General features: G+C 54.3%; 1 protein-coding gene across 1 annotated transcript; it reads left to right on the top strand.

Moving 5' to 3' along the window:
• The first annotated feature begins 1,052 nt into the window (after positions 1-1,052).
• PTTG1IP (PTTG1 interacting protein) lies at positions 1,053-10,131 on the top strand. Its single transcript, XM_068163962.1, has 7 exons — positions 1,053-1,161; positions 3,699-3,751; positions 5,280-5,388; positions 7,559-7,664; positions 7,771-7,836; positions 8,176-8,222; positions 9,326-10,131. The coding sequence occupies exons 1-7, from the start codon at positions 1,086-1,088 to the stop codon at positions 9,367-9,369; spliced, it is 501 nt and encodes a 166-aa protein (XP_068020063.1). The 5' UTR covers positions 1,053-1,085; the 3' UTR covers positions 9,370-10,131.
• The last annotated feature ends 2,100 nt before the right edge of the window (positions 10,132-12,231 follow it).

Here is a 12,231-nt window from a genome sequence, read left to right on the forward strand (position 1 = left end):
TTTCCAACCAAAATGATCCTGTGACTATGATTCTTGCTGCTTGATTGATCCAGGCATGCCTGGATGTCAGTCTTGCTTTAATCACTGATCTGTGACACCAGATGATGCTGGGAGGGTCCCAAAGATGTGTCAGAGGGGTTGGGTTGATGGTGTTATTGTGGTTGTCCCAAGGTATCCTTTATCCATCAGGGACAGCTCTAAGCTTCCCAGAAGTCCATCTTTCCAAGGCCAAGCTGTCCTATAGTTTGTTTGACTTCAGCATGAACAATAACCAAGTCTCCAGTGAAATTCCACTACCTTGATTATATCACAGTGTATCATGAGAACTAATGCAGATATCGACCTCTGTTTATCATAGAATCACAGAATCGTTTTGGTGGAAAAGACTTTTAAGATCAAGTCCAACTATTCCCTAACCCTACCGAGGCTGGTGCTAAACCACGTCACTCAGGACCCCATCTCTGCCTCTTTGAAACACCTCCAGGGATGGGGATTCAACTGCTTCCCTGGGCAGCCTGTTCCAGCCGCTGAGAATCCTTCCAGAGAGGAAGTTTCTTTTGATGTCCAACCCTAACCTGCCCCGGTGCGACTCGTGGCCATTTCCTCTCGTCCTACAAGCTTATGCACTTCCACGCTGTCAAGACCGGTGTCACCGTGAGGGGAGGGCTCCTGAAGACTCCTGGGGGTCGGTCCCCGCAGGGCGCAGAGGCTCCGTTGTGGGCTGGCAGTGTCCAACCGCGGAGGGTTTTACCTGCGCCCCTGCGGCTGCTCCCGCGGGAGTCTGTCCCCCTCCTGCGGCCGCGCCCGGGGCTGCGCGGGGGGCGCCGGGCGGCTGTCTCCCGGCTGAGCAGCGCGGGGACCGCTCCGACCGCTCGCTGGGGAGCACAACCGGCCACGCACGTCCTCCCGCCGCCGGCCCGCCCCAGGCCCCACGCTCCCTCCTTCCCCTTCGGCCGAGGCTCGCCGGCCGTCGGCTCCGCGCGGTCCGCTGCCGGGGCCGCCCCCGGCCCGCCCCCGCGCTCGGCCCTACATAGGCAGAGGCTGCAGCCCCTCCCGGCTCTGGCTTCGGCCCGCCCGACTGCGCGATGGCCGCGGTGCTCCGGCTCTGCGCCGCCTTGGCCCTGGCGCTGCTCCCCGCCGCCGCGCAGGACGTGGCGGGAGGTAAGCGCGGCCCCGGCGCGGGGCTCGGTGCTGGCGGGGCTGCGGCGCCACGACAGCGCCCCGCGCCCCCTCGGGCCTGTGGGCTCCGGGTCCGGCGGTCCCGGCCTAGCGGGGTGCTTCCCCGCAGGCGCTGTGGGCACGGGGACGAGGCCCGGCGGCGAGACCCGGGGCTTTGCGGCGCCTGCAGACCTCCCTTTGCGGGGCGTCAGGTGTGCGAAGCAGCCCGGAGCCGGCTCCTGCCCCGCGGGCTGCATGCCGAGCGTGTGCTGGGCATGAGTTGGCTCCTGGGCAGGGGGACAGGCAGTGGGAGCTGTGATGAGAAGTCCGCCCCGTGCTGGAAGCGCTGTAGACCATGATCCTGTGTGGCATGGGGCACCAGCACGTCCCTCGGAGGTCTGGACGGTGGGGCACCTTGGTGCTGTTCCAGCTGCTGTCCCAACCTCACTTCACTTCCTGATGTCCTGGCAGGGTTTGATACCTGTCCTGGGCACAGAGGACTGACTCTCTGGGCAGCCAGGTCTACTGATAGCCCTTTGGAGGACATCCTTCAGAGCAGGGGAGACCAGCTGGGTGCAGGTGGATGCTATTAGCCCAGGATGAGAGCACCAGATGGCAAACTGCTTCTCCTTGGTGGGCAGAGGTATAGCCCCATGGGTGCTGTGCCAGATAGGGGAGAAGCTCAAGCCCAGGGTAGGCACACTCCCCTTCAAGGGTGTCCCAAGTCTGCCTACTCTTCCAAGTGATGACTCTTCTCCATGTGATGACCATCCCTCTGATGGCTGCATGGTGGCTCCAGCTGGGAGGAGGGAGAAGACCAACACATGTTTTACTGTCTCACTTGGTTCACTTCTGTAAGCAAGTGCAAAAATATTACCCAGGAGGCTTCTAGCGCAGCAAGGATTGCTCTCCCACCTTTGCCCCCAAGGACCGTGGTGCTTCCTGTGCTGTCCTGTGTGAGCAGGCTGGTCTCCTGGGATTGGCATGGGGACAAAACCCTACTCCTAAAGGGCTGCAGGACCCTGGCAATGGTCTGCTCTGGATACAGCTGGAAGAGGGTGGCCTTGACGTTATCATTCAAAGGATGAACCTCAGTTGAGGCTGCCAGGAGAGGACAGATCCTGAGAGAAAGCAGAATATCAGTAGGAAGCCCACTTAAAACCACTGGCTTTCCATTTGCCTGCTGGCAGCCTGCTGCCCAATCTGAGGGGCAGCAGAGGTGCTGTGGTTCCTTTCTGGCCTCAGATGGAGAAATGGGGGAGAGGCATCTTCCTAGAGCGTTTGAAAGCTGCAATCTTGGCTCCCCAGCCAGTGTGCAAACACCCTTATCTGAGCCATGTTCATCAATTGCCCTGTTGTTTGGAGATCTCTGCAGAGCATGTGACTGCTGCCAGTGGGTCACAGCTGAGGGCTCCTGCCAGCTGGGGAGACAAAATGCAGCTCTGCTGCTTGGGAGTGTGGAAAACAAGCACCTCTGGGATGATTCCTTCCTGATTAAGGTGCTATGAAGCAGCAAGCCTTCTTTCACCAGTTACTAAGTAATCAGGCAAAATGCCTTGTGGTTTGGTTCAGTCAAACAGGCTGGTGCTTGGACTCTTAGGCAAGGGTGAGATTTAAATAGCTGATCCTCAAGGGCTGGCATACTTAGTAGGGATCTAGGACAGCATACCAGTGAGATGGCAGGCAAGTGTCCTCTAGGAACACTTTTCTGAAGTGCTAGCACTGCCAGGAGCTGCAGGCAAGCCCAGGAAGGCAGCTGGACTGGGCCACCTTCTGAGTTCAGACATAATCCATTCCTCCTGCCCAGCTGACCTGCATCCTCTGGAGATGCCATTGTCCACAGAGACACCAGTGCCAAGAGGCATGTGTGTCTAGAGTGCAGGGGTCGTCTTCTGCCAAGTGGGAGTGGAAACAGGTTCTGAACATGGGCATGGGTTTCAGCTGCAGTGCTGCTTCCATCCCCCGGAGGGTTTCCTACTGAAAGAGGGTTTGGATGAATTGGCTGGGGCAGGGCATGGCCTTTGTGCTGCAGGGGGCCCCTGTGGGATTTGAAACTGCTTGTTCCCCCTTGTCCTCCTCTGCCGTTGTTTTTCCTGGTAGTAATTTCCTTGTCTGAGGCTTGTTTGTTTGACCTGCTCTGTCATCTGATGATAGGAGACTGCACTGCCTGCCCAGTGCTTGTCTTGGTCCTTGCAGGCTCCCTCCAGACAGTGTACAGTGGCCCCCACAGCTGTCTGACTGCCTACCAGCCCCAGAGGGTGCTCAGGCTTTTAGGGAAATAAGACCCAGGGACTGGAACTCACAGTTCAAGGCTTTGGGTCAGCACAGGCGAGGCAGGTGACTTCCATTTGGGGCCCCCTACTGTTTTGAGGCTGGCAGCTCTTGCAGCAGCATTACATGGCATTGCCACTGGTCTAGGATGAGTGACCACCTGCCAGAGTAGGCAAAGCTGTGTACAGCAACAGGAGCCTGGAGTTGTGAGCCACTGAGAAGCCCTTCAAAGTACTGAGGTGTCTTTTTGTTTTTTCCCCTTTCTGTAGCTTGTCACCAGTACACAAACAAGAGCTGTGAGGAGTGTCTGAAAAATGTCACAGTAAGTAGCAGCAGCAAAAGTCCCAACCCCCCTGTGGTGCCTGAAAACATAGCGTGGGCTTTGCAGGGCCGTTAGGGTGCAGCTTCCTTCCTGGAAGTGGGGCTGTTCCCCTGTCCTTGTCCTGAGATTGTTGCAGATGTGTGTGACAGTGGGAGGATAAACACCCCTTGGTGCTCTGGGGAGAGGTTGCTAGAAACTGCTTGGCTTTTGTTGTGGCCAAGAAAGCCAGCACCACCCTGGGCTGGATCAGCAGTAGTGTGGCCAGCAGGGCCAGGGCAGTGATTGCCCCCACTGTACTCAGCACTGGTGAGGCTGCACTTTGAGTACTGGGGTCTGTTTTGGGGCCTTCACTTCCAAGAAAGACATTGAAGTGCTGGAGCAGGTCCAGAGAAGGGCAATGAAGCTGATGAAGGATCTGGTGAGGAGCAGCTGAGGGAACTGGGGTTGTTCATTGTGGAGAAGAGGAGGCTGAGGGGAGACCTCATTGCTCTCTACAACTCTCTGAGAGGAGGTTGGAGTGAGGTGGGGGTTGGTGTCTTCTCCCTAGTATCAGGTGATAGAAGGAGAGGAAATGGCCTGAAATTGTGCCAGGGGAGGTTTAGACTGGAGGCTTTCAGAAGAGAAATATTTCCTAGGGTGCCCAGGCATTGGAACAGGATGCCCAGGGAGGTTGCTGGAGTCACTGTCCCTGGAGGTGTCCAAGAAATGTGTGGGCATAGCACTTGGAGACATGGTTTAGTGGCCATGCTGGTATTAGGCTGATGATCTTGGAGGTCTCTTCCAACCAAAGCAATTCTGTGCTCTTAGAGTTGAGTGTTGGAACTGCTGAGCTTCTCCACAGGTGTGAGACAGTGTGTGGTGAAGGAGCTGGGAGTGCTGGACTGGCTGGTCAGGCTGCCCCTTCAGCAGTCTGTGTGTGCTGTGGCACTGGGGGGGTGGGGAAGGCATGCTCCCGTCCTGTCCACTTCCGCTGCCTTATCGCTGATATCAGCAAACTTCAGCTTGCGTCAAGTCTTGCAACTGGCAGAGCCAGAACCAGTTTAAGCAAACCCAGCCCAACGCTGGTGTTAGTGATTGGAGGGTGCAAAGCTGCTGTGGATGGTGTGGCTGGGAAAGTCTAGTGAGGGCACACAATCAATCCTGCTCCTCAGCTGTGTGAGTGGCCTGCATCAAAGCCACCCTCCTTGTCCCAAAGCCAGTGTGGAACAAACGTGAAGGATTTGGTGATTAATGCCATCATGCAGGCCAGAAGGTTTCTCAGCATCTTTACTTGCCCTAGGAATCTGCACTCCCTTTGCCTGCCTCTCCTGGTGCAGGCAAGTCTGACAAAATCACAGAACCTTTTGGGTTGGGGAAGAGCTTTGTGATCATCGTGTCCAACCACTAAACACAGCTGTGGCTCCTGAGCATCCTGGTGCTGCCTCCTGGTACCTGGCCTGTGGGAACAGGCCACGCTGGCCCTGTGGCTAGCACTGCAGAGCACAGCTCTGCACCAGTAACACTGTGCTGCCTGGTTCCTGTGTCCCAGTGCCTGTGGTGTGCCAGCAGTGGGAGGTGTGTGGAGTACCCTGTCCGAAGAGTCCTCCCTCCGGCTGACCTGTGTGAGCTCCGCTCCGCCCGCTGGGGAGTCTGCTGGGGTAAGTGGACAATGCTTGAGCAATGACTGGGGCTGTTCAGTCTGGAGAAGAGAAGGCTGAGAGGGGGATCTTACTAGCTTCTATAAATATTAAAGGGGTGAGTGTCAATATGAAGGTGCCAGGCTCTTTTCAGCAGTGCCTGGTGATGGGACAAGAAATAGTGGGTATAAGCTTGAATACAGGAAGTTCTACCTCAACATGAGGAGAAACCTCTTTATTGTGAGGGGGCTGGAGCCCTGGAGCAGGCTGCCTAGAGAGCTTGTGGAGTCTCCTCTGGAGACTTTCAAGACCCATGTGGATGTGCTCCTGTGTGAGCTGCCCTAGGTGATCCTGCTTTGGCAGGGTGGTTGGACACCATCTCTAGATGGCCCTTCCAACCCCTACATTCTATGATTCTAAGACTGCCCTTGATGCTTGATAAACAGCACTGGCTGCTGCTCCTGCTGCTGGTACTGGGAGGCTTCCTGTCCCTCCCTTTCTTGATGCTGGTTTAGCAGTTACAGGCTGAAGTCAGTCAGGGTTCTCCAAACTTCCTGAAGTGTGGGTGAGGAAGCAACATGTGAGCAGTCTGCCTTCTGGCAAGGAGGATTTGCAGGGCTTCAGCTAATCTAAACACGTTTCTTATGCTTTGGTATGATGGAGGCTTCCAAACATGGCTAGTGCCTAGCAACAAGAGTCAAAGGTGCTCTGTGGTCAGCTGCCCATGCAACCTTCCCTGGTGCTAAAAGTCTGCACACCAGAGGCTGACTCTTTGGCAGCCCTTTTCTCTGCACCCCTCTGCATTGTTCCTCGCACAGCTGCTTGCCCTTCACCTTTAGCAGCTGTCCCAGGCAGCCTCTTAAAATTCACAAGGACTCTTGGAAACAGAAGTGATGTGACTTCTCTGGAGGCTTGTGTGGGCTTCTAGTGCTGAGTGTGCTGTGGTCCTGCTCAGCTCTTGCCCTCCTGAGAAACTAGCCCTGCATAAGCTGTGCTGCAGCCAGGTCACATCTGGGAGCTTTTTATGACTGACAGCTTCTGGACTTGGCTTTTGGGGTCTGGAGAATCTATGAAGCAAGCTGGGCCTTGGTTTCTCTTTTCTGTCCTCTTGAGAGTGAACTTGAATTTTGTTTTCCTCTCATCTGTTGTGCTTGAGGCTGGGCTCTGTTCTCTGTCCACTGGCAAGTTAACTGCTTCCATACCTTGTGGAGGAAGAATCTCCTCTTTGTAAGCACTACAATATGCTTTTCTGAGGCTTGGGTAAGACCTTGAAATTCCAGTTTCTCTGTGAGTAGCTTCACAAAAGGTTTCATTGTATAAGGACACATTCCTTTGCCTGTAAAACTTGCTCAAGAGATTAGCCTTATGGGAGGTCAGCTCTTCAATGAGTCTCCTTTTCTTGGAGTGTGTGACTTTTTATCATCAGACCATTGGTGGGCTGGAGCACCTCTCCTACAAGGACAATGGTGGAGGCAGCTCAACTTGGAGCAGCTCAGTAAGCCTGCTACTGCAGTGAAGGGACAGGAAGTCTTCTGATATGCAGCATATGCAGTGCTCAGGCTTTCCCCTGGGCTCACAGCCTGAGCTGCATGGAGATTAGAAGTGCTCATGAAGGGTTCATGAAGCAGCCCTCTGCCTTTAGCTGCTTTAGCAGCACTGCTGGCCCCAAGCCAACAAATTCCAACAATTCTCATCTTGCCCAAGGACTCCAGACACCTGTAAGTGCCTCCAGTCCACTGTCATCTCATCTTAGATGACTTCTGAGGCTGGCTCCTGTGACTAGTAACTCCAGTGCCAAGTGGTGGTTTCTCTGTTGGAGGCTGCTGCTCAGCACTGAAGCCTCCAGATTGGTTGTTTTTTTTTCCTTTGTTGGGTTACTGTTCACCAGAGTTAGTGATCAAGGCAGCTTTGCTGGAGGAGTTTGACCTGAGTGCATTTGTTCTTGGCTTTCTTCATAGGCAGTGAGTGAGTGCTGTAGGTAGCAGCTCTGTGCACTCAGTTGGTGTGCGTGTGCTGGTGCCAACACTTGGCATACCCTGAGATAACCATGTCTATCTTGCCTCCCCAGGCTGCTATGCATGGTCCCAGGCCAATAGCTGAAGCTGCTGTTGACAGCAGCCAAATGCTTGTAAATATTGCCTCCAAACAGCCATGGATTTGTGTCCTAAATGTGTTCTGTCAAATCCTTCAGTGAACTTTGAAGCCCTGATCATTGCGATGTCTGTGGTGGGAGGATCAATCCTTATCACCTTGGGGGTCTGCTGCTGCTGCTGCTGTTGCAAGAAAAAGAGCACAAAGCAAGTATCAGAGAGGTTCCTTGTTGTGTGGGAGCAGCTCAGCTGCAGCCACGTGCTGGTGCTGAGCTGATTGCTGGGCTCTGCTAACAGCTCTTCTGTCTGCCAGGCCAGACAAGGATGATGAGAGAGCGGCCCGGGAGCGGGAGAGGAGACGAGTGCGGCAGGAGGAGAGGTGAGGTCACCCCTGCTTCCCTGTCAACTGGCCACTGCCTCAGCCTGCAGGATGACTGGGCTCCTGTCTGTACCATCAGATGTGGCACTGAGGCATGTGGGGCTTGACACAGGCAGTCAGTGGTCAGCTGTAGCTCAAGAGTAAACCTCACAAGCAACACCTTTCTGAGGTGACTCGTGGATGCAGCATCGCAACAGTGCTGTGTATCTGACCCCTCGTGGTCCCCATTGCCTCCAGGAGGTGGGTGGTTGAGGGGCTGAGCAAACCTGGCAGCCTGGAGCTCCAGGTTTGTTTTTGTATTGCCACTCACTGACTCTCACTTCTGTTTGCCTCTTGCAGGAGAGCAGAGATGAAATCGCGGCACGATGAAATCCGAAGGAAATATGGTAGGGTGCTGGCGTGAGTGGTCACACTGAGCTTTAGATGGAGCAGCTTCAGGAGCTGTTCCTGGCTGTGGTTACAGCTACAGAGGAGACCTAACCAGCAGGGAAAACACTCTCTGCTTCCTCTCAGTGAATTGCTCTCCTGCCCTCTGGGGCCTACTTCACCCCCCAGGTGCTGGGAGTGCACAGCCTCACTCCTGGGGCTGAGCTGTCCTTCAGCCCTGGGGCAGGTGGAGATCTGCTTGAGGGGAACAGCAGCCTAGCACTTGGAGGCAGTGGAGAGGTCTCTCCTGCTTGTCCACTGAGCTACTGGGAGCTCTCCCAGAGCAGCCATGGAGCAAGGAACAGTCAAGCTTATGCACACTGAGTGTGGTGATCTCTGGCTTTGTGGAGGGCTGTAGGGAAATCTGGAAACCCTTCCTCTGCCTGTAGCTGTTTCCAGGTCCAGGTTAGGCAGGAGATCCAGGAGATTCCAGCTGTGCTGGCTCCTCTGGAGGAGGAAAAGCAGGCAAAGCTGTACCTGAAGGAGCTCTTGGTGGAGAAAAGCACCTGCTTGTGGAACAGCTGTGTTCCAGGACTGTCTTGCCATGCAAGGCTCTATCTTGCTGCAGCCTGACAGCAGGGTTTATAATCTTGTCCTTTCTGGCTGTTCTTCCTCAAAAGTGTTGGGCTGGGAAAGCAGCCAACAGTGACACAGGGGGTGACTAGCCCAGAAGTCAGCCTCATACCCTGCCTTGCTGTGTCCCAGTCTGTGGATGCAGGAGCAGGGGAGCAAGCCTCAGAGTTTTAATTTAGGTCTGGACTCTCTACTTCCAAGTCCAGTCCAACAGCATGCAGAAAGGGTTCTCTGGAAGATCAGCTGTGCTGCTTTACTTGGACTTTATACAGACTGCTTGGGAGAGAAGTTTGCCATCAGGTTGAGCTTTCCTCTTGTGCTGAGTGCGGTAGTGCTGACTGCATGTGTGGCTCAAGAAAAAGCAGGTCTTTTGGGAGGCCTGCAGGACAGGAAGCTGGCTGAAGCATGAATGACAGTTGTTACAAAGAACTGGATTTCTTGCTGGCTATGGCTGCCATGACAGCTGCTGAACAAATCTCTTCTCTTCTAGGCCTGTTCAAGGAAGAGAACCCTTATGCAAAATTTGAGAACTAGCATCTCCAGACCTGCCCAGCCTGGTGAACAGTGCCTTCCCACAGAGCTGCAGGACTCCCACACCTTCTCTGCCACAAGGAGACCACCGTGGTGCCACTTGCTGCTTCAGCCGCCACAGAAGATGAGCCAGGTGCTTGGTGACACCATTGTCCCCACTCTGAATGCTCAATTTGCTCCAGAGCTTTGCCCTTGCTCTGCTGGTAGAGGAAAAGGTGGTGGCAACACCTGAGGATGACACATTTCTTCTCACTGGTACCCCTGGAGTGGTAAGAGTCCAAAGCAATGCAAATAACAGCCCCTGTCTCTGGCCACGGGCAAAAGCAACCTCCTGCATCTGTCTTGCTCCTGCCTCACCAAACACGCTTGACACACACACAGCCAGGCTCTTCTGCACACAAACACCATCTCTTCTTTTTCAGTTTACTTTTTTCACTATAAGCACAAGCCAGCAAAAGAGGTTCTTGATTTGGTTGGTCAGCAGGAGGCCTTGGCTGTTACTCCGGGTGCCTGTAGCTGCCCCAGCACATCAGCATTCCTTTCCAAAAGCACAGGTTTCTGGTTATCTCATGCCTCCAGGAGGAAGATCCCATGTGCATGTTCTCCCTTGCAACTAATCTGGGGAAATGCCCCAACTTTCCTACCTCTCTGTGCTGTTCTAGAAAGGTGGTCTCCTGGGCTGGATGGCCATGGCTGATACCAATGCTGTAGGATTCAGATGCATTTGCAATATGTTGACTGGATATTAAACTGGTTTGATTACTATCTTAGTCTGAAAGGGTTTAACTCTGCTTCCACACCAGTTCTGGGTTGGCAGCAATGGGGTTGTCACTGTTATGTGGAGCTAGCCCTGAGAGGAGGCAGAGACCAGGCTGCCATAGACTCTTGATGCCTTGAAAGGATGAGTCTGATGGAGATGTTCAGTTGTTAGGGAGAGCTGGGTGTTGGGAGTAATGCTGCTCTCACAGGAAAACCCAGCTCCTTTAAGAGCTTCTCCTGTGTGCCCTGGCACCCCTCAGAGCCCTTGTCTAAGTGGTGAGGCCTGGAGGCTCCTGGCATCTGTGGGCACAGACTAAACCCTCTGCTGTGCTACCTGCTGAAGGGACCTGGGGTGGGGAAAGGAAGATGGAAGCTAACTGCTCTTATGTGGTGGTCCTGTACTTACCCAAAAGTGGCTTTGCAGCATGTAGGAGCCTTGCATGTCAGCAATGCATCCACCTTGAGAGGCTGCTCTGAGAAAAGCTGACTATTGCCTGCTGCCAGGGTGGCTCCAGGCTGCAGATGGTGGCATTTCTGTGGGGTTGCATTAAATAGTCCACTTGCATTGCCAGGCTGATGGCCCTCAGATATAAACTGCTGGAGCTGAACTTATGCAGCTAAGCCAGCTGTGAAACCTTGCTGCTGCCTGAGCTGTATGCTGGCTGCTGGAACCTGGCTGGCTTTTGCCAACATTGTAAGATATACAAAGCTTGGCAGCTGATTTTAATCTAGGCTGTCTCATTGCTATCAGGAGATGCTTAGCTTCAGGTGGTAGGAAGAAAGTGAAGGACTCTGCCAGTGCTGAATAAGCACCTGGTCTGTAGCCCAAGCTGCTGTTAGTGTGAACCAGGCTGCAGTCCTGGGAGGAGGGCTGAAAGAGTAAGGTTGGGAGCCAAGCTTGCATGAGTGCTCTTCCATCTTCTGTCCCAGTCTGGGCAGGGGCTGCTTCCTGGTGCTGCCAAGTCAAGAGCTGTGGTGTGTGGTTGACAGCATCTTACCCAGATATGCATAGCTGGGAGATGATTTAAGATTCCCCAATGCCCTGTGCTTGGTTTGCAGCTCCTTTATGCAAGCTGCCCTGTGTGCATGGAAAACAAAGCATGGAGCCCTGTAAGGAGAAAAGATCCTGGTTGTACCCTCTGCTTTTTTGGGTATGCTGGCTTGGAGGGGCTGTGGTTCCCCTTCCAGCCAAAGCCCCAGGTAGGGGCTTTAAGAATAAGCTATGTATAGGGGCAGCTGGTCCTGAACTGCAAAGCTGTTACAGCTGCCTTGACCCCTCCTGGGCTGTGATGGACTCCAGGTCTCTTCATGCCCTGGGAACTGGGGCCATTATAATCCCTTTAGACTACCTGAGCAGTTCCACTGGCCCAGCTCCCAGCACTAAGGGCCAGTGCCTCCAAACCCAGCAGGGATGAAGGGCCCTTCAAGCAGGTTTCCCTTGTTGAGACCCCACTTGTTACAGGCTCTGTTCTCTGAACCAGGGCAGCAGGACCAGCTCCACCTGAGGAATGAGTACCTGTGTGGATGGAGCATAACTGTGCCCTGGGGACAAGCAGAGGACATGCCATACTGCCAGGGCAGCACCAGTACTGGGCAGAAGCACTGTGTCCTCTGTTCACACCCTGGGCTCAGCATCATCAGCCTGGGGACTGCATTTCATAGCCTGTGATAGAGCTTCTGCTAATTATTCTAACTGCATCTATGAAGGTTGCTGTGTGCAGGTATTGTGGGGCTGATGAACTGCAAAGCTAGTGATCCCTTTGGCTTGGCTGGTCTGTGGCAGGGAGGTGATGCAGGGTCCTTGGGTGGCTGAGATTCTTGCCCAGGTGTGGTAAGAAACATCTGCACTAACAGAGAGCTGAGCCTGGCATTTCAAAAGACCCTTTGTGAGGATTAGTCTGTTGTGTGTCTGCTGCTGCTGGTGGGAAGGTTGCTCTGCTTGGGACTGGGGCAGCAGATGACAAGAGGGGTGGGGCTCTGAGCCTTGCTGCCCAGGAGGTGCAGGGCTGAGGGGACAGGCATGCAGAGGGAGCATGGAAAGAAGGAGTTAACAGAGTGCAAAGGGCAGCTTGGCTTTGAGCCACAGGATAGCTGCACATGGAGAGT

This window comes from Melanerpes formicivorus, unplaced genomic scaffold, assembly GCF_026170545.1.
Source record: "Melanerpes formicivorus ecotype bairdi unplaced genomic scaffold, bMelFor1.0.p_v2 SCAF_76, whole genome shotgun sequence".
NCBI lineage: Eukaryota > Metazoa > Chordata > Aves > Piciformes > Picidae > Melanerpes > Melanerpes formicivorus.

Coding starts and splice junctions, on each gene's coding strand:
- PTTG1IP (XM_068163962.1), top strand. CDS start 1,086: ATGGCCGCGGTGCTCCGGCTCTGCGCCGCCTTGGCCCTGGCGCTGCTC. Junction 5,389..7,558: donor CCGCTGGGGAGTCTGCTGGG/GTAAGTGGACAA, acceptor CAAATCCTTCAG/TGAACTTTGAAGCCCTGATC. Junction 7,665..7,770: donor TGCAAGAAAAAGAGCACAAA/GCAAGTATCAGA, acceptor TCTGTCTGCCAG/GCCAGACAAGGATGATGAGA.